Raw genomic sequence first — 20506 nt, 5'->3', positions numbered from 1 at the left:
CAGGAAACCATTTAAGGTAAGGCTGCGTTGTAACTTGCACTCCGAAAACAATTTAAGTTTTGATTCTAAAAAGCCATTGAAGTAATTAAGCATTAATTTAACAAATATCACTATAGATATCCGTCTAAATTTAGTTGTTTTGTAATTAATAATTATTATGATTTGATCTATAATATTGTGGACTTTGTAGTATTACCAATAAAGTGTCGGCTCACTTGGTAAGACATCAGATTTTAGAGGTTTGGAGTTTGAATCCTACCAAGTGAGAATACTTGAAGGTAGGGGTTTCCTTGAATTGTAGTATAAATAATGTTAAAGAGAACATCTCCAAAATTAATTTTGGTAAGAAGTATCAACGATAATAGCACAAAATTATTTTAGTTTTATCAACATAAGAGACATTATTTGGCTTTGGCTACAATTAGGCCTATTTACATTAATCTAAAATATAAAATCCTAGTAATATACCTTTACCATGCTAACATGCGTTATCTTTGCTTGTAATTCCTAACAATGCATGAAAAAGTTTCGTGCCGTCTTAGCCTTAACGTGTTCACACAATTGTTTGGGTGCTCATCAAAGGATAACTTTTGTTTTAGATAGGAAAATAAAGGCAATTCATACATATATGACTATATGAGTATATGACTAAGGACATATCTAACGTAATTGGCAACTTTTGATTTTAGGAATACTGTTTAAAATTATAGATAAAATTCTGTTTATATTATCTTTGCCTATAAAACTATAAAATGATAATGAACCGATCTTTTAACAAATTAAAGAATAATTATTTTAGCAAAAAAAAAAAAAAAAAGAGGATAATTATATGTTGTGAGTATAAGCGGAGTTGACATATGCTATAAATAAATACTTTGTATGACATAATTTTTATTTTTTTATTTTATTTTATTTTATTTATTTACTTTTTTTTTTTGAGGAAATACTTTGTATGACATTATATTTAGGCAATATAGCATAATAGATAATGTTTTGAGAATAATATATAATTAAAATTTTAAATTACTCTCGTTGTTGGTGCAATGGTGATTGAGATTGCAATATAGGGAGGACTACGTGTTCGATCCTTTGTAATAACAAATAGGATGGAAATAAAACCTAACCACTCATAAATGATCCTTGAATCCGGGTTAGTCCAAAGGGTGAATCGGATGAACAACAAAAATAAACAAAAAATTAAATTACATTTTAAATCCCATCTATTTTATTTTCATCCGTGCAGTGATCGTTATTTTAACAAATAAAGCATGGATCCTATTTATATACGGAGTAATAGATTACATTTACCAATTGTTTGTTGGTGTAGTGGTGATTGAGATTGCATTATAGGGAGGACTGCGTGTTCGATCGTCTACAATAACAAATTGGATGGAAATAAAACCTAACCACTCATAAATAATCCTCGAATTTGGATTAGTCCAAGGGGTGAATCGGATGAACAACAAAAATAAACAAAATAATTAAATTGCAGTTTAAATCCCATCTATATTATTTCATTCGTGCAATGACTCAATACGAAAAAAATATCGATGGTCAATTTAACAAAAAATAATTATATGTGGAGCATAATGAGCAGAGATAACATACATATAGGTAATTTAGCATAATAGATAATGTTTTGAGAATACTATATATTCAAAATTTTAAATTGCTCCCGTGATCCGTCTATATAATAAATTAGTTTAGTCTCGTGCGTTGCATAGACTAAGGGTCTGTTCTCATTGACTGAACTCAGCTGAACTGAACTGAGCTGAACTGAACTGAAATGAATATTTTATAAGAAAAGGAAATTAGGAGCTGAACTGAACTGAACTGAATTGAGCTGAACTGAACTGAGCTGAGCTGAATTGAACTGAATTTCAACGTAAGAGAACAGGCCCTAATTAGTTATTAGGATTTTTTGACTTTTACCACCAAAAAAATCAAGAAATTGTTTTTTACCACCAAAATTTTTAAAAGTTTTATTTTACCACCAAATAAAATTCTAAAAATTGTTTTCTACCACCTATCGTTAAGAAAACCGTTAAATCTAACAGTGTTAAAAAAATTATTCGATTTTCGTGCGCAAAACATGTTTTTCAAAGGTTTAGGGGGCATTTTGGCTCAATGGATCCAATTTGAGGTCAAAATTGATAAAAAAAATAATCGAAAATGCCTCGTTTTGCGTGTTTTACGCAATTCGAGGTACTTTTAAACACGCAAAACGAGATAATTCTTATAATTTTTTATCAATTCTGACATCAAATTGGACCCACGTACATGTTTTGCACACGAAAATTAAAGAATTTAAAAAATTCCGTTAGATTTTTGACGTCGGGTGGTAAAAAATAATTTTTTTATTTTTTATTTGGTGGTAAAATAAACCTTTAAAAATAATTATGGTTATAAAAAAACAATTTCTTGATTATAATTGGTGGTAAAAGTCAAAAAATCCTAGTTATTATTTGTTTAAAATAGTTGTCTATATTTTTTATCCGAAAAAATGCAATCATAAGCTCTTTTTAATTAAATAATTTTGAAAGAAGTACTATATGTAGAAATTAGGAGGAAAAATATAGAAAATTAAAATGATGATGTCATAAATAGTTTTGCCGGGAAAAAATTTCATAAGAATTTGACATGTTTCTCTTCATTATGTTAGCATGTTTTGTTTTAATAATAGTTAATAGATTACCGTTACTAATTGGTTGTTGGTGTAGTGGTGAATTAAGTGATTGAGACTGCATTATAGGGAAAACCGCATGTTCGATACTTTGCAATAACATACATGATGGAAAAGAAACCTAACCACTCATAAATGATCTTCGAATTCAGATTAGTCCAAAAGGTAAATCGGATAAACAACAAAAATAAACAAAAAAAAAAAAAATTAAATTACAGTTTAAATCCTATCTATATTATTTTCATCGGTGGCTCTATATACCAAAAAATATCGATCGTTATTTTAACAAAGAATAATTATATGTGGAGCATAAGTGGAGATGACATATGCTCCAAAGTAACAGAAGAATGCTTTTCTTGTCAAAAAAAAAAAAAAAACAGAAGAATGCTTCTTTATGTTTAATAATCAATATTCATTTAGCTCGCTTGTCCAACCGGCCACATGTGCATTCAGAACTTCATTACTTGTTTGGTTAGGCCTCTGTTTAAAGTCAATGCTTGGATTATTTATGCTTTTATTATGTCACATGTCTTATTGTCTCAAAGACCAAATAAGACTGAAGAACACAATTATAGCAGCCATGGATGTATTAATGAATTGCTAAAAAGATTATTCCTAGCAAATCTAGCTTTATAATTTGTTTATTAAATTATTTAAATCGAGAATTCACTCTACCATATTCTTATTTCCTATGTCAATAATTTGCGTTATTAATTTTAATTAGAAAAATGTAATCAAATATTGAAGTAGTAAGGGTTGAAAATACTAATGGTTAAAATATATATTAGCAAATGTGAAGAGAAAATAATTTACCAATTAACAAAAGTAAAAATAAAAAGAAATTATTTTGAAAATTTGATGTACAGTAGGAAAGTCAAAATTTAAATAGCTAAAAATCTAAGTCCGGTTCTATTTACCCTTATTTTTACTTATTTTAGAAACTAAATAAGTTCAGATTAGGGTTAATAAGTTCAAAAAAATAAGTGTGGATACGAGTAGATTTTGGTAAGTTTAGGTAATTTTAAATGAATTCATATAAGATAAGATAAGTCTATATACGTAAATATCTGTTAAATTTTTTGCACTATTAGAAAAAGACCAAATATTATTTTGGTGGCTAAAATAAAGACGAAGAAATGATCATTACATTATGATCAACCACATATAAGTTAAAGGGTACTCCGTATAAGAAGAAGAGTTACCAAGTCAAAAGGGTAAAGTAATTCCAACAAAACTAAGCTAAACACATTACATATCCAAAAGAAGTAAAGATTGTTTCCAAGAACAACTATAGTAGAAGACAAAAAAAAAAAAAAAAAAAAAAAAATCATCAAACTATAAAAAAAAAAAACACATTGTTGAAAACACTAATTTAGAGATTACAAAGTAAAATTGAGTTTACATTAATAAATAAAAAAACAATAATGTATCAACTTAGTGTCATGCTCTTTTCAAATTTTCTAATAATTTTTTTTTTAAGAAAAATACTCTTCTGATAAACCCTAAAATATCATGAAAAAGAAATACCAAATCCTAAAATATCATGAAAAAGAAGGGTCACACTCTTTAATATTATTGGGCATTTTTGTTCTTTTTTAAATGGGTTTTCTTGCAATGATTTTTAAAAATTGCGGGATAGTTTTACTACATTAACCGCCTAAAAATTCCTTGATCCTCAAGAATAATCCAAACGGTCATTTTATTTTTAATTTCCAAAAATAATTAGGCACCAAATTTATTCCGGCAAATAAAAACGGTTATATTATAAGAGAAAGTACCAAACTCTATTTTCCGCAAAAATAAATATTTGGGGGAAAAACAACGATAAATAGAAACCCAGACGTTGTTAGCCTTCCCTTTCTTCTTCTCCTCTCTCCTTTTCTGCAAATTTGTTCATCGATCTAGATTTTATTCTCCATCAATTATATAACTTGGTAAGCAATTTCTTTAATTAATCATCAATTCTGTAATGGGTCGATTTTATTTTCCCCAATTTTTGATCAGTAATATCCCAATTTGAGTTTTTGATCATCGATTTACTTGTTCTTCGTCTTTTTTTAATTGATTCTACCCCATTAATGTAATCGATTTTTCTGGGTTTTTTTGGCGAAAAAATTGGATTTTTATGCTGTTTGAATTAGGGTTTTGATTTTAATTTCTAGCAAAATTTTGGGGTCCAACTACCGTAAAATTTTACCGTTAATTTTAATTCGGTTTCAAACTTATGAACTTCAGTTTTTCTGGGTATTCTTTGGTTTTATGTTGTATTGCTCCTAATTTTTTGTGTGTATTTTTTTCAGGTAATTTGTCTCCTGATTGCGATTGCCCGCCAAAATTGAAGTCATTAACTTCTATTTTGATTATTGATGTTATTCAAGGTATGAATTGTTCTATTTAATGCATGGAGTAGCTATCCATTGATAAATTGTTGAATTTTTTTTTTGGTATATATCATGTTTAGGCACTAGTCTGTTAGACTCCTCATTTACTCTAGATGAATACTCAGTTGGCAATTGGCATTGTTCTTTAAATGGTTCTGATGTTTTTGTGCAACTCAATTGAGGGTTTCATAGCAGTTAGTGACTTTCCTGTTGAACCGTTTGATGTCAAAATCAACTAATTCTTAGATTTGGGAACAGATTATAGCTTTGGAAGCTGAACTTTTTTCTTCCCTTTTCTCTGCATTTTTTTAAGGTTGGGTAGGTGTGGGTGGGGGATGAGGGCAGGGGCAGGGGCAGGGTCGGCTGGTCTGGGGGGGGGGGGTGTAAGCCGGGGGTGAGTTCATTTACAAGTATATGAATTGTGTCCATGAACTTCCCAGGTTGGTAAAATTAATAATATTGTCAGGGCCGGCTGGGCTGAGGGTGTAGGCTGGGGGATGAATTCATATAGAATTGTGTTCATGAACTTCCTATGTTGGTAACTTTAATAACATATTGTGCTCAAGAGCTGATGTCTTAGTGTCCTTAATTGAATTAATGAAATTTGGGTGTATGTTGTAGGTTATGCATCTCTGAATTGTGTTGGTCATTTTTTCTAGTTTTAATAATATAATTATAAATTATTATTTGTGTTGTTTTTATTTATTACCATCACTAAAAATTTGGAAAAGTTGAGTACAAGGAATAAGTTTACTTCAAATATAATCACATTATAATCACATTTTGTTGGTTTTTTTTAGTATGTTTGATGCACAAGCTTTGCTGAAGCATTTTGTTTTACGTATTTGCTTTACGTATTTGTTTGCCTATGTTACAATTGTGCTTGAACTACCGTTGGAACTTGGAACTATGCATAAGCAATCAAACCAATTAGTCTAATTTCTCTGCTTGTCTAGCTGATTCTTGAGTTACAAATTTTGATAGAATTTTTCTCTTTTACAGTTATAGGAAGTATCATCTTCTTATCTGATAAATATGAACGAAAGAGATTTGTTGTGTAGCAGCCATCGGGCTTTTGATTTAGCAAATGGTCAGCCAGTCCAGAATCATATTTATCCTGAGCCCTGCATTTTTCTGGGAAGCACATCTAATTTTCCACGGTCACATATAAATCAGGTGTTACCTCCATCTGGAAGTATGAACAGCTTTGATCTCCACCATTTACCAGAGCATGTTGTTGGGAGGCAATCTTTTTATGGGATGACACAGTATAATCAGCCTAACCATCCAGCTACAAATCAGCCTAATTTCTATAATGGGCATTTAGAACCTGCGTCTGGATCGAGGGTGTTTCCAGTTCCACTTAACCATGGATTTGTTGACCAACTACCATCTTCAAGCAATTATGGAGGCAATGTGGTTCCCTTTAATGATCATGGGAGGATCAATTACTCGGCAGAAAGTGTTAGAGAGTTATGTAAGAGGAAAAATTCCGAAGGAATTCCAGGGAATGTTATGCATTTTGGTGCTTCTGCAGGACCTAGTAGCTCTTCAGCTGCTCCTATGACTAGCAGTCATTACAATTCTGGGTCTACTTCTATGGAAGCATCACTTTCTTTGCCAGATTACAGAGGTAATGGCTCTTATCCTATGATGGAAGCAGTTTCAGGAGCTAGGCATAGATCTGGTGCTGTTGGGCCTCATATGGATTCTTCTATGTTGCATAACTATAATAATTTTATAGTTCAAGGGAATTATGGAGGCCAATCTTTTCAGCCATCTAGTTGCTCATGGTTGGAGCAACAGTCAATCAGCAATGCTGGGGGTTTACCATGGAGTGGACCTCCCATGTTGCCTTATTATCAAGGTAATGTCTTTGTCTCTGATGATTTCTATTTCATCCTGACACCTACGTGCACACAACTCACAAAGAGGAAAAGGGGGGGGGGGGGGTTGGGCTGGAGAGAAGAGAGGCTGGCACAGTGACTGTGTAACATGCGTAAACAAGTGCACACAATTTATGGTTTTTTTGAAGTTATACACTTAAACTGTTGATTTTCATTTATTTATTTATTTATTTATTTATTTTTTCTCAGAAATTGTTGTATATGCTGATGACTAATTAATGATTTGCTTTTGATGATTTATCCAGGGAACAATATTCATGGAGGTTCCCCTGAGCTAGCAAATGCTTGTCTACCTGGTAACACTGAAAGATCTACTAACCATGGCTCTGCCAATTTCTTGCATGCGCCACCTGTTATTCAACAACACCACAATCTACATCCATCGCAGAATATTCAGGGTGTGAGAGGGTATGGTGTTGCCTGTTATCCTCCGTTTCTGGCAGCTCCAAGTAGAGTTACACCAAGTGATGGTATGCTTCATGATCTTTCGTCCATATCCCATGAAAGTGCTGAGCCAGCAAATAGGCCAACGGGCATTAGAATATATCGCTCTCAAGGAAGAAGCCTTGTGCCTGATGTAGCTTCCAGACGCCGTGATCTTCCTCGTTTAAGGACTCTTCCAGTAGATGTATGTCCATCCTTTAAATTTCCGACTTATAACTCTGTTCTATAGGTTAGAATAACATAAACTGGGTCTGCTTAAATATTACATATCTACTATGCTGCATGACACTTGTTTATGTTATCTGATTTTGCTTAGAAAATCTTTACTCCTTTATTTCTCTGGGAATGAACAAGTAAAGGAGATTTGGTGTTACTCGGGCCATTAGAGTTGCAGGCTTACTGCTCATATAAAATGCTGCACAATATAATATAGATGAGGAACACCTGTTTTTATTTAGAATGCTAATATTCTGCTTCGTTGCTTGTAGAGAGTTGCGCTTTTGGATTTCCCAGACCTTTATGAAGTAGACTACGATGTCGAGAGCGTTATTGATCATCATAGGGATATGCGTTTGGATATTGATGACATGTCCTATGAGGTGAGTTATAATATATATTGTTGTAAAATAAAACCTGCTCTTGCAGATCAATCACTGAGTGCAATCTGACATGTGCATTATTTACATCCTTACATGTACCCTAGCAATGGTGATATGATATAATATTTGCTTTCTTTGTTGCAGGAGCTTCTTGCTTTGAGTGAACGTATTGGGACAGTAAATACTGGGTTGACAGAGAAAGACATTAGATGCCATCTGAAAACTAGAAGATATAAGTCTACTGCAGCTACTATCAATTTAGAGGAGTTGCCATGCAGTGATCAAAAGAACGATTCATGCATCATATGCCAGGTAAAAATTACTACTATAATGTTTTATTTTATCCTTCTGTTCTGGGTGCTAATGTAAGCTTGGAGGACTTTTTAATCAAAACCTTAGCCTGTTAAATGAAAATAGCTCTGTAGACAGTATGATGATGGTTGTTATCGGCATTGCAGGATGAATACGAAGACAATCAAAAGCTGGGAACCCTAGAGTGTGGACATGAATACCATGTAGATTGTTTGAAGAAGTGGCTGCTCTTGAAGAACGTGTGCCCGATTTGTAAATCGGCTGCCTTGGTTGTGGGTCGCTCTTGATGGACTGAAAAAGCTTCCCTGCCTATCAAGTGCTTTAACTATGTAGAACTTTTATCGTACTCGTACATATTATACTTTTGGAGATGAACTTGTATAAAAACCATTTATTCAGGGCACTTTTTTGTTATAAGAGGTGTGCCATCGCCACCAACTTATATGCAGTGGTCCTTCCCTCCAGAATGTCACGGAACTGTACAGACCTTTGTAAACTTAGGTCCTGTAGTTGGGTCCTGTTAATCTAGTATTTTTGTGAATAATCGAGCAGTAACTTTGTTCTTATCATGTTTTGTTAATCTAGTATGTGCACTTATGCTTTTTAAGTTGGTACCTCTTTATAGCTTAGTGCTTGTTTGGTTGCACATGGGAATTTACAATTCATGCCAACTTGCCGAGTCAAGGAATTAACCTTTAGGAGTTTGATTGGACTTCTTGGAATGGGTTGGATGGATTTAGAATTCACAAAGTATAGAAATTAAAGTGTAAATATAATCATGACACGACGTTGATGTGAATTTTTACCCTCCACACCGCCTATCTAACACACTAACACCATATTTTCCTCAATCCCCAAAGCACTCATGTCACTTTCAATCACCCTCTTCCAAGATTTTTTTAGGTTTTCCCTTACCTCTCGCAATCCCAACACTTTGCAAATCTTCAATTCTCCTTACCGGAGCGTCACTAGGTCTCCTTATATGGCCAAACCATGTTAAGTGATTCTTCCTCATCTAGTACCGGTAAGTGATTCTTCTTACCGGAGCGTCACTTGGTCTCCTTATATGGCCAAACCATCTTAAGTGATTCTTCCTCATCTAGTACCGGTAAGTGATTCTTCTTACCGGAGCGTCACTTGGTCTCCTTATATGGCCAAACCATCTTAAGTGATTCTTCCTCATCTAGTACTCAATCAATGTAACCCCCTACTTTCTTCCTAATTATCACATTCCTCAATCGTTTCTTTCTTGTATGCCCACACATGCATCCATCGTAACATCCGCGTCTCTGCCACATTCATATTATGCACGTGGCAATGCTTTACAACCCAACATTCAGTATCATATAACAAAGCAGTGCTTATTGTCATTAGGTAGAAGCTCCCCTATAATCTATGAGGTACGCTGGATCACATAAAAATCTTGTCGTACTCTTCCACTTCAACCAACCCGCTTTGATCCTATGAGCTACATCTCCATCCAATTCTCCATCCTTTTGAATAATAGATCCCGAATATCGAAAGAGCTCCGAACGAACCTTGGACAATCTTTCCATCCAAGGTGATCTATCAACCCTGCCTCATTGTTTCCCACACCACTAAACTTACATTCCAAATACTATGTCTTATTTCATCTCACCTTCAAGACGCGGGACTCCAAAGTCTGTCTCCACAACTTACTTTCCACGCCCTCTTTCGTCTCATCAATCAACACAGCATTGTCAGCAAACATTAGGCACCATAACTTATGATGATCTTGAATCGAACTCGCCAATTCGTCCATGACTATAGCAAAAAAAAAGGACTAAGTGTAGAACCTTGATGAACTCCAATTGTAATTGGGAACTCTTTAGTCTTCTCGATAGTGGTCCGCACACTTGCGCTAGCTCCCTCATACATGTCTTTAATGATGTCAATATATTTCCGCGAAACACCTTTTCTTGTTAAAGCCCACCAAAGAATCTTCCTTGGTACATTATCATAAGCCTTCTTCAAATCAATAAAAACCATATGTGAATCCTTCTTCTTATCCCGATATATCTCCATTAGCTATCTCATAATATGGATTTATTACCTCCACATTCGATCTTACAAGCGTAAATCCAAATTGGTTTTTTTAGATCTTCACACTTCTCCTTAACCTTTGTACTATCACTTACTCCCAAAGTTTCATAGTATGACTAATTAGTTTGTTCTCTCTATAGTTAGAAAAATCTTAAACTTCACCGTTGTTCCTATACAAAGGTATTACATTACTTCTCCTCCCCTCTCCAAAGGTATCTTATTACATCCCAAATCTTGTTGAAAAAGGTTGTCAACCATTCAATTCCTTTTTCTTTCTCTAAATTAAACCTCAATAGGAGTGGCATCAGACCCAACCGCTAATTCTTTAATCTCATCTTTTTTAACGCCATTTTGATTTCTCCGTTTTGAATCTTTCGCAAAAACTCTCAATTAACAGTATCACGGGACACTTTATCACCAATATCTTGAGTTCTATCTCCACTGAATAGATTATCAAAGTAAAAGACCTCCATCTTTCCTTTATCTCCTTGTCTCCGACAAGAACTTTTGGTCAATATCCTTCACACACTTGACCTTTCAAATATTTCGCATCTTTCGATCTCTAGTACGAGCAGCCTAATATTTAGTGTTGATCAAACCGATGCTTTTAAAAAAAACAGAGGGAGTATAAATTTGGAAAAAATTTCACTGAGAATACATGATGTATTTTTTTTTTTTGAAAGGAGAATACATGATGTATTTCATCACAAATTATGGATGTAGTATTAGATATGAAAAAAATATAGTTATTGAACAACTTGTATCACATGTCTAAATATAGAAAATAGAATTATTTCAATCAAATTTAATAATATGGATGATAGTACAATAATTTGTTGAAAAATTAGTAATTAAAAAAATTATATCTCAATCAACCACTGCCGAAACATAATATTATTTTCAGTACATGTATTGATATGGATTTTACTTTCAATAAAAACAAAATTACCTATTAAGGGTCTGTTCACATTTACTGAACTGAACTGAACTGATTGGAACTGAACTGAACTGAATAGAGATGAAATGAATATTTTATGAGAGAAGGAAATTAGGAACTGAACTGAACTAAACTGATTGGAGCTGAATTGAAATAAAGTAAACTGAAATTATGTTGAAGTGAACAAGCCCTAATTGTTACTAAATTATGCATATGTCACGTTGACATCAATATTATCCACCTAACAACTTCATATAATAATATTTTTTTTTCTACCTAATCTGAAGGCAACGTCATCAAACTACCATTTTTTTTTTTAAAAAAAAAATCATGCTTTATTTATTTAAAAAAAATTGATTTAAATATTCCAACCTTTGGCCATTCAAATTTATTAATAATCTAACCTTTAGATCATTCTTGAATAATCCAACCTTTGGGTCGTTCAAATTTATCTAATCTATTAAACATTAACTTTAATGTGTGGTTGCCCATACCATGTGGCCAGCTAACACACGAGTAACCCCTAGGCCCTAACTAAGTAACCCCTGACCGACGAGTAACCCCTAACCAACTAACTCCGACCATTCTTTCAAAAAAACATAAATAAATATGTGGCTAGCCACACGGTATGGTCAACCACATGTGGAAGTTTATGTTTTTTAAATCAAAAAAATTATCCTAAAAAATCTATCCAAATAAATCATACATGTCAAAATAATCCTTATATGTCATTCGTGTGGCACAACACTTGGTGAAATATTGGAACGCAAGCTTTGCTCTATATATATATATATATATATATATATATATATATATATATGTATATGTATGTATGTATATGTATATATGTATATGTATGTATATATATATGTATGTATAATTATATATGTATATATATATATATATATATATATATATATATATATATATATATGTATGTATGTATGTATGTATGTATGTATGTATGTATGTATGTATATATATATATATATTCTGGGATCGATTCTCACCCCGTCCTTTGTGGTTCATGATTTTTATGAGAATATCGACGATGTTTGGGTACTTTCGAAAATTGTTAAGATATTACCTAAAAATGAGGAGATTTGATGAGGCTTATTGTGAAATATAAGCATGATGTTTGGGTACTTTCAGAAATTGTTAAGATTTTACCTAAAAATGAGGAAGATTTGATGAGGGTTATTGTGAAATATAAGCATGCTTTTGATTTTACTGTGAAGTTGATTGTGGTTGCGGTTGATATTAAATCTTGCACTACTAAGTTCAAGGATTATTTGTTTGAATAAGAATTTGAAGAAGAAAAAGAAGAATCTTTAAGCTATATTACATGAAGAAAGGAGATACCCATCTCGGAGATTGCAAGAAGAATTCAATTATCAGAAAGATCAACATGAGATATCGAGAAAATTGGATATATATGTATTCCGTTCTTCTACATTTGTCTATTGTTGTTAGCTTGTTTTATGCACATTGTGCTGGGTTGTTTCAATTTATGTGTAATTCAACATCTTAAAGTATAATAATTAATAGTATTGAATTTGATAATGCTATAATTATTACGATATTTACCATGTACTACCTATGATATAATGACATTTTTTGCTATTCTTTAAGCGTGTGTTTATGCGTAAAATTAGGAGGAATATTATGTGGGAGATTCTACCTTGTTGGCCAAGAGTATTGGGTAGAGCTGTCAAAAGCTGACCCGACCTGAAATACCGACCCTAACCCGACCCTAACCCTAACCCGTCTGAACCCGAAAAAAATGGTGACCCGAACCCGACCTAACCCGACCTGAAACCAACCCTAGACCCGAGTTGACCCGAGTATTTGAGACCCGAACCCGACCATGAACCGACCTAGAGAGGACCCGACCCGAATGTGACCAGTAAATTATTGACCTGAACCGAACCCGACTCGAACCCGAGAATGACCCAAACCCGATTTAAACCGTCAAAACCGGAATTCAACCCGACCTGTTACTAACCCGACCCGAGTTCAACCCGACCCGTTCCTAACCCAACTCGATTTTAAACCCGACCCGAAATAAACCCGACTTGTTATTCACCTGACCCAAATTCAACCCGACTTGTTATTGACCCGATCCGAATTTAAACTCGTCCTATTACTAACCCGAATTTTAGGATTTAGGAATTTTTAGGATAAAAAGAGTACTCCGTATTGACTATTGAGTTTCAGGCTTTTTTTCAATTTATTAACATGGATTCCAATTATAAAACAAAAGTGGTATTTCTCATCTTACTTGACTTATCTCTTACATAATCCTCGTCAAAGAAAAACTGAACTGGATAGCAGCAAAAAAAAAAAAAAAAAAATTAAACAAAAAAATAAAAAATACACGGGACCCAGACAATAGCAAGTCTTTCTCATCTTACTTGACTTATCTTTTTTTTTTTATTATTATTTTTAAGGGAATTCAAATTTTTGACTTGAACCACACCCAAGACCGACTTGGAAATGACCCGACGTGATTATAACCTGCAAATTATTGACTTGCCAATTTGAACTCGAGAATGACCAGATAAGTTTAAATGACCCAACTTGATTGTAACCCGCAAATTATTAACTAAACCCGACTTGAACCCAAGAATGACCCGACTTGAAAATGACCCGATTATAACCCGCAAGTTTTTGAATTGAAACGAACCCGACCCGAACCCGAGAATGACCTGACTTGATTATGACCCGCAAATTATTGACTTGAACCGACCCCGACTCAAACCCGATAATGACCCGACCTGATTATAACCCGAAAATAATTGACTTGAACCGAACCTGACTCGAACCCGAACATGACCCTAACTCATTTAAACCCGTAAAAACCCGAATTTAACCCGACTTGTTTTTCACCCGACCCGAATGTAACCCGACCTTTTATTGACCCGACCTAAATCCGACCCGAACCCGAAAAGATGTATGACCCGACGTGACCCGACTCAAGCATGACCCAACCCAAACCCGACCCACATAGGTCTTGACATTAACCCATATTGACCCGACCCGAGATGACCCGACCCACACAAACCCGACTCAAACCCGACCCATTTACCCGAATTGACAGCTTTAGTATTGGGTGAGTATAATTCTTATCAACAATTCTTATGTTTTATTATTAGCATTTTTATTTGGAATCAAGTACAACAATACAAGTTGTGAATATCTATACTATATATTAAAAAGCGTTTCTAAATTTATATATGTACCACTTGTATCCTTTCTTACACCAGTGAAAGAGATTTGAACCCAAATCCTCATTGAATAATGAAAGCAACATGTATTATCATCTAAGCTAGAAATAAATCATGTTCTATTAATTCACATTTATATATATAAATACAAGTATTAGAATGTAGAATAAAAGCAAAATAAATCTAAAATAAGTTATTTTTGTTATTGTATTCTAATTTACACACAATATAAAGGTTAACAAAACTTTTAAATTATCGTCCGGAACGAAGCCCGGGTTTAACAAACATATTATGGATAATGTATTTATCAATTTTATTTAAATACATATATTTTGTGTCCAAAACCTCGATGCATTATTTTTCTTTTAAAAAAATGTCCACTAACCTTTAACAATTTTAATGATCACAAATCATACCTCACCTATAATCTAACCTTAATCTTTTGAGCTAAACTTTATTAGAATTAGTTATTAGTAGTGGATAACACCCTCTTGCAATAACGAATTTAACATTTGTTATAAATGGTTTCAAATTAAAAAATATAAAATAAATTTTATTTATATTAAATTAATTTTATTTATATGATTTATTAATTAACAATTACGTTAAACTATGTATATGCTCCTTATTACATTGTACATTGTTGACGCATATAATTATGTGTATGAATAGTATATTCATAATTTTTATATTATCTCTCATATTAAATAATTCAATATTAAATAATTTATTATTTCTTCACCATCATTCCTTCTTCTTAATTAAAGATTAGAATTTGCAATTAATAGTAATCTTACTATTTTAATTTTATGCACATCTGTAAATACTAATGTAGTGCAATTGTAAACAAACATTACTCATATATTGTAAAGATATCAGTTCCCTCTAGGTTTTCTCCTTGAGAGGGTTTTTTTGGTTCCCTCTAGGGTTTTCCCTTGGGAGGGTTTTTTTAGCCTTCATTGCTAGATTTTTTATGCTTTTTTGAAGGTTTTCCTTCACTCTTCTCCTTTTTTCTATTTCTCTTCCATCTCTTTTCTTCTGATCTCAATTGTAAATATTTGTAGAGGTTTTCATCGGTGTTTTTATTGGTGGTAAGCCCCAAAAATCTTTTTAATTGCTTTCAATAAATGGATCCAATCTTTATGATGGTGTTTATTCAATTAGGCTTTTTTTTTGTTTGTTCGTGTGCTAAAGATTGAAGATTTAGGGTTTCATCGTATCCGAAAGTATCTAGAAGGCCATATGAGTTTTTTCACCCAAACAACTACTCATCCGTGGATCTCAAGCCGAATTAGTGCTAGCTCACAAATTGTATTGCTTCAGATAAAGTTAAGGTGATCGTTGATCGAATCTGCGATGTAACTAGTTCTAAGGTGCTTCAGATAAGTGCCGTTTGACTATCTTTCATTACTGAAATTCGTTTTCTTCTCGTCAAAAAAAAAAAATGTAGTGCAATTGTATAAGTTGTGAAAATTATAATTTTTGTTCTTCATAGATCTCTAGTTCGAAAGAAATATAACAATATCTGTCGTGGGAAATAAAATTCATTATTGATTAAATAGTTTAATTAAAGTAACAAGATGATTAGTCTAAGTTTAACAAACTAATTATTAGGCCAAATAGAATTGGTGCATTGTTTACGACTGCAATATTTGACAATTTGTTTTTGTTTTGTTTGGGTTGCCAATTTGCCATGATTAATCGTCGTTTTTAAAGGTAAATTTTAGCTAAATAAAATTTATGAGAATTGTAGTACAATGAGTTAAGGATTGATGCTCGTAGCTTTAAACATGTGAAACGTCTTGTAATACGGTGATGAGTCATATTTATATAGAGTTTATAGGCACGTTTATGCTAGTTTTATAGTTGATTTTTGAGTCTTTTGTTGCTTTTTAGGTCGCAATTGCATAAGTTGTCCATTTTGTGCTCTATTACGCTTCGTTTGTATTTTCTTAATGTTTCAGGTAGTTTCTATAACTTTTTGAACGCTTTCGGAGTGATTTTGGAAGAACGGGACAATGAAAGGATGAAAAGTCGATGGATCGAGGTCGCTCAATGAAGGATATGTGTTTGTGGAAGCTTAGGTTGAGGTTTATATGAATGAGTAATGAATATAGCATTCACAAGGGTCGCTATGCATTTTTCGGAATTGAATTTGAGTTAGAAACGAAGAAAAACGATGTTTTACGAAGTGGCAAAATTGACCTTTGCTCACTCTTTTGATCATAATTTGAGTTCTACAGATTGGATTGATGCAATTCAAATTGCGTTGGAAACTAGACTTAAAGAGCTTTCCAATAATAGGTCACACAGCTCAAGATGCTTCCTAGAACAGAAGTTATAAGCATTTGAATCCAAGCAATGATGTCAGCCACCCGCGGGATTTTGCTGCGGGTCTATCCCGCGCCCACTCGAGGCCTGCCGCAGCTACTGCCAGGCCGCGGGGCTGACCTGCACCCGCGGGTTCCGACGAGCAGCCCACGAGGCTTCATATGCTCGTCTTTCACTTGTCCCTCGATTCTGTCGATCTTATTCTTGCCACGACACCTTCTATTGTCCAATAATAATTCAACTTATGTAATCTTTATATTCTCTTATTTCTAATCTTTAATTATTTTTAGATTAGTTTTAGGATAATATAAATACTCAAGGGATAATTATTTTCCCTTATGCCTTTTTTATTTTTATTATTTTACGTTCTTTTTAGTTTTCTCTCTTGAACCCTAGTTTCTCATGGCATCTCCATGTATTCTTCCATGGATGATTCTTGGGTTTATTATTTTAATTCATTGAGGTATTTTTATTCCTATTTCTTGATTTCAATTATGCTTTCTTTTTTAGAACTAGTTTTTATTATTTATTTCATGTTTGAATAGTTTATTTCTAGGGTTTGGGAATCCATGTTTATATTATGAATCTTGATTGATAATTTTAATATTTTGATTATTGATTTCTCTAATTGATAGTGTTTTATTGTTAATCTTGCAACCTGATCAATTGTATGATTAATTCATGTTAATAAGAGTTTGAATCAAAAGATCTTACTTTTAGAGGCTTACCTATAATTAGCAATTCTGATTATGTTAGCGACCAAATTACATATGTTGAATTGAGAGCGTTAAGACCCGACCGTAGGCTTAACAATTGCTCTAGATAATTGATTGATTGAATTGTTATTGATTTTTGATAGATTTAGAACTATAAACATGGTGAACCATAATCCTAGGTCTTTTTATTATTTGTTTTATTCCTATTTTAATTTAAACTACTTTTCTATCTGAATTTCGTGACATAGGTTAGTTTCTCCAATTTCTTAGAGGTTAGATTAATACCATCTCCCTGTGGATTCGACCTTACTTACCCTACTACATTGTTAGTTGGATTCGTTAGGAATTTATTTTTGACAGGTGTACGACAACCTACCATACGGTTACACACCTAATCGCTAGGTGGGACACCAGTGATAGTTCGGAACTTGTACGTTTGGGCTCGTTCCCCAAAAGCCTCACTACTTTGGCGGAGCTAGACCTTATTTAAATTTAATAAAGCACCGCTACCTATCTTTCAAAAAAAAAAAAAAAAATTTAAGGATTGAAACCATCGAGTTATTTCACTATGCACACAATTAAAGAATTAAAAAAAAATTATTTCTAATTTATCATCGATATACCCTTGGTAAAAAACTAAATAATTGATTTATCTATACTTTCCTAAACCATATTGTAATCACAAACTTTTTACAAAATTGGGTGTACAATTATTATAAGTTACCCTTGAAATGAATAAAGGTTATAAAATTTATACTTTATTAGTAAAATAACATCCACTACAAGAAAAAAGTCAAATTCTGACGCAACGGTTGCGATGGACACGAAAATCCGTCAAAAACTACAAAATTTCCGCCAGATTTAATTTCCGTAGGAAATTCGACGAATTTGGAAATTCCGATGAATTTGGAAATTCCGATGAATTTGGAATTTCCGTCGGATTAGTATGTGTTAACGATAGAATTTAGATTTTAAAAATTAAAAAAATTCACAACCCTAATTAAATAACTAGTCAGCCGCCCTTACCCCTTCATTTCTCTTTCCTCTCTTTCACTCTCCTCCCCTCATTCTTCATGTTCTCCTTCTCCCTCCTCCTCTCTTCTTCTTCGCGCCTTCTTCTTTCCCCTCATTCTTTCCGTTTCTCCTTCTGCTTCCTCTTCTCTGTTCTCCCTTCTTCTTCTGCCTCCTCCTCTCTGTTCTCCCTTCTTCTTCTACCTCCTCCACTTCTTCTTCGCACCTTCTTCTTTCCCCTTTCCTTTTCATTTCTTCTTCTCCCTCCTCTTCTTCTTCACCCCTTGTTCTTCTTCTCCCTCCTCCTCGTCTACTCCACCCCTACTTCTCCCTTTTCCCTTCTTCTATGGTCAAATTTATTTGTATTAAAACAAAGGTTTATTTTTTTTTTCTTTTTGGTGAAATACAACCATGAAAAATCTAGGTCTAGAGTTTTCATGGTTGAATTTCTCCTTATAAACCCGATTTCGAAGTTTTATGGTGGAATTAAGGTAAGTAACTCTTTTTAATTTTATTTAATTTGATTTTATCTTATTTCTTGTTTTTTTTTCATGGTGGTGGTGGGTGGTGGCTTAATTCGGGGTAGGGTCTTGTGGTGGTAGGTGGCGACTTAATTCGGGTTAGGGTTGTGATGGCATAGTGGGTGATTGTGGAGACTTTGGGTTAGGGTTGTGGTGGTGGGCTTTGCAGGCAAATCTGGGTTGGGGTTGGCATGGTGAGTGGTGCTGGTGGTAGTAGGTGGTGGGAGGTGTTTTATTTGGGGGTTATATATATTTTTGGTGGTGGGTCAGGTGGTGTGGTGGTGTGGTTCGATTAGTTGGGGGTGGGGTTGACAGTGGGTTTTTAGGTGGTTGAGGTGGTGATACGCCATGCCGGTGGTGGTGCGACGTGTTTTTTTAAATTTTTTTTGCAGCATTTTCAGACAAAATTTCCGTTGAAAGAAGACGATTTTCCTACAAAAGCTTTTTCGACAACCGGTCCTGACGGAAATTATGTCGGAAACGGGTTTTCCGACGAATTTCGAGGTAAAGAGCGGTTTTCTAGTAGTGATTCTTTAAACGCAAAATTTTAGTTGTGGTTGGCGACACCGTGTGGCCAGCCACTACAGGGGTTACTTCGCTACTGTAATGGGGGTTACTTGGTTAGTGTTAAAGGGGTTACTTCGTCATTGTTATAAAGTTAACCCGTCAGTGTTATAGGGTTACTCGGTCGGTATTACAGGGGTTACTTATTCAATGTTATAGGGATTATTTTAAATTGCCACACGGTGTGGCCGGCCGCATACAAGACGGGTTGTTCTTTAAATGATTGAAATTAAATTTTAGTGATTGAAAGTAATGATATTACCCTTATAAAATGAGACCTTGTTATATACATCGGTGTATCGTACGCCCATTAGTATTTTGTTCTCATTTTGATGATTGTTTTTCATTCAATCATCAAATGAAGAGCAAACACTAAGCTTGGGTTAGTTGGATGTACGGTACACCCGGGTATATATAACAAATTCTAAGTTTTTATCCTATTTAAAAATACAACTTGTTTATTTATAAAATATATATCTAAATAAATCCTATGTGTCTACTAATTTTTAATTGTTGTCTACGTGGCTCGACACTTGGCGAAAAACTGGAATGCCAAGTGTCGACGTCTCGTGGTCTGACTAAAATTTTAGCTTTATATATTAGTTATATGATATGATATGATATGATATGCCTAGTTTCAAGATGGATTTTGGCTTGGTTAACTCAAAGTTATTGTTGTTTCACTTAGATGATGAGGATGACCATGATTCGATTGCTAATGTTCTTATGGGAATAGGAAGTCTCGATGGAGTTTATCCATATTGTCAACCTCTAAAAGAAATAGGTAATAGTTATGTAGCCCTAAGAGT

At 33.6% G+C, this 20506-nt stretch overlaps 2 protein-coding genes across 2 annotated transcripts; one reads left to right on the top strand and one right to left on the bottom strand.

Annotated features, from left to right (window-relative positions):
- Positions 1–4482: 4482 nt before the first annotated feature.
- Positions 4483–8933, top strand: LOC145605088 (putative E3 ubiquitin-protein ligase ZFP1). The gene is made up of 7 exons (XM_081661105.1): positions 4483–4617; positions 4984–5061; positions 6067–6931; positions 7217–7599; positions 7904–8014; positions 8159–8326; positions 8473–8933. Exons 3-7 carry the CDS (start codon positions 6100–6102, stop codon positions 8611–8613), a joined length of 1635 nt encoding a protein of 544 aa, XP_081517231.1. The 5' UTR covers positions 4483–4617; positions 4984–5061; positions 6067–6099; the 3' UTR covers positions 8614–8933.
- A 763-nt stretch (positions 8934–9696) lies between these two features.
- On the bottom strand, positions 9697–10372 carry LOC145604224 (uncharacterized). Its single transcript, XM_081660160.1, has 3 exons — positions 10204–10372; positions 9966–10111; positions 9697–9819 (listed from the first exon to the last, which is right to left on the bottom strand). Exons 1-3 carry the CDS (start codon positions 10370–10372, stop codon positions 9697–9699), a joined length of 438 nt encoding a protein of 145 aa, XP_081516286.1.
- Positions 10373–20506: the final 10134 nt, after the last annotated feature.

The sequence above is a fragment of the Chenopodium album genome, chromosome 22 (assembly GCF_948465745.1).
Source record: "Chenopodium album chromosome 22, dcCheAlbu1.1, whole genome shotgun sequence".
In the NCBI taxonomy this organism is placed as follows: domain Eukaryota; kingdom Viridiplantae; phylum Streptophyta; class Magnoliopsida; order Caryophyllales; family Amaranthaceae; genus Chenopodium; species Chenopodium album.
The sequence above is the reverse complement of the archived record's forward strand: the minus strand, read 5'-3'. Positions and strand labels throughout refer to the sequence as shown.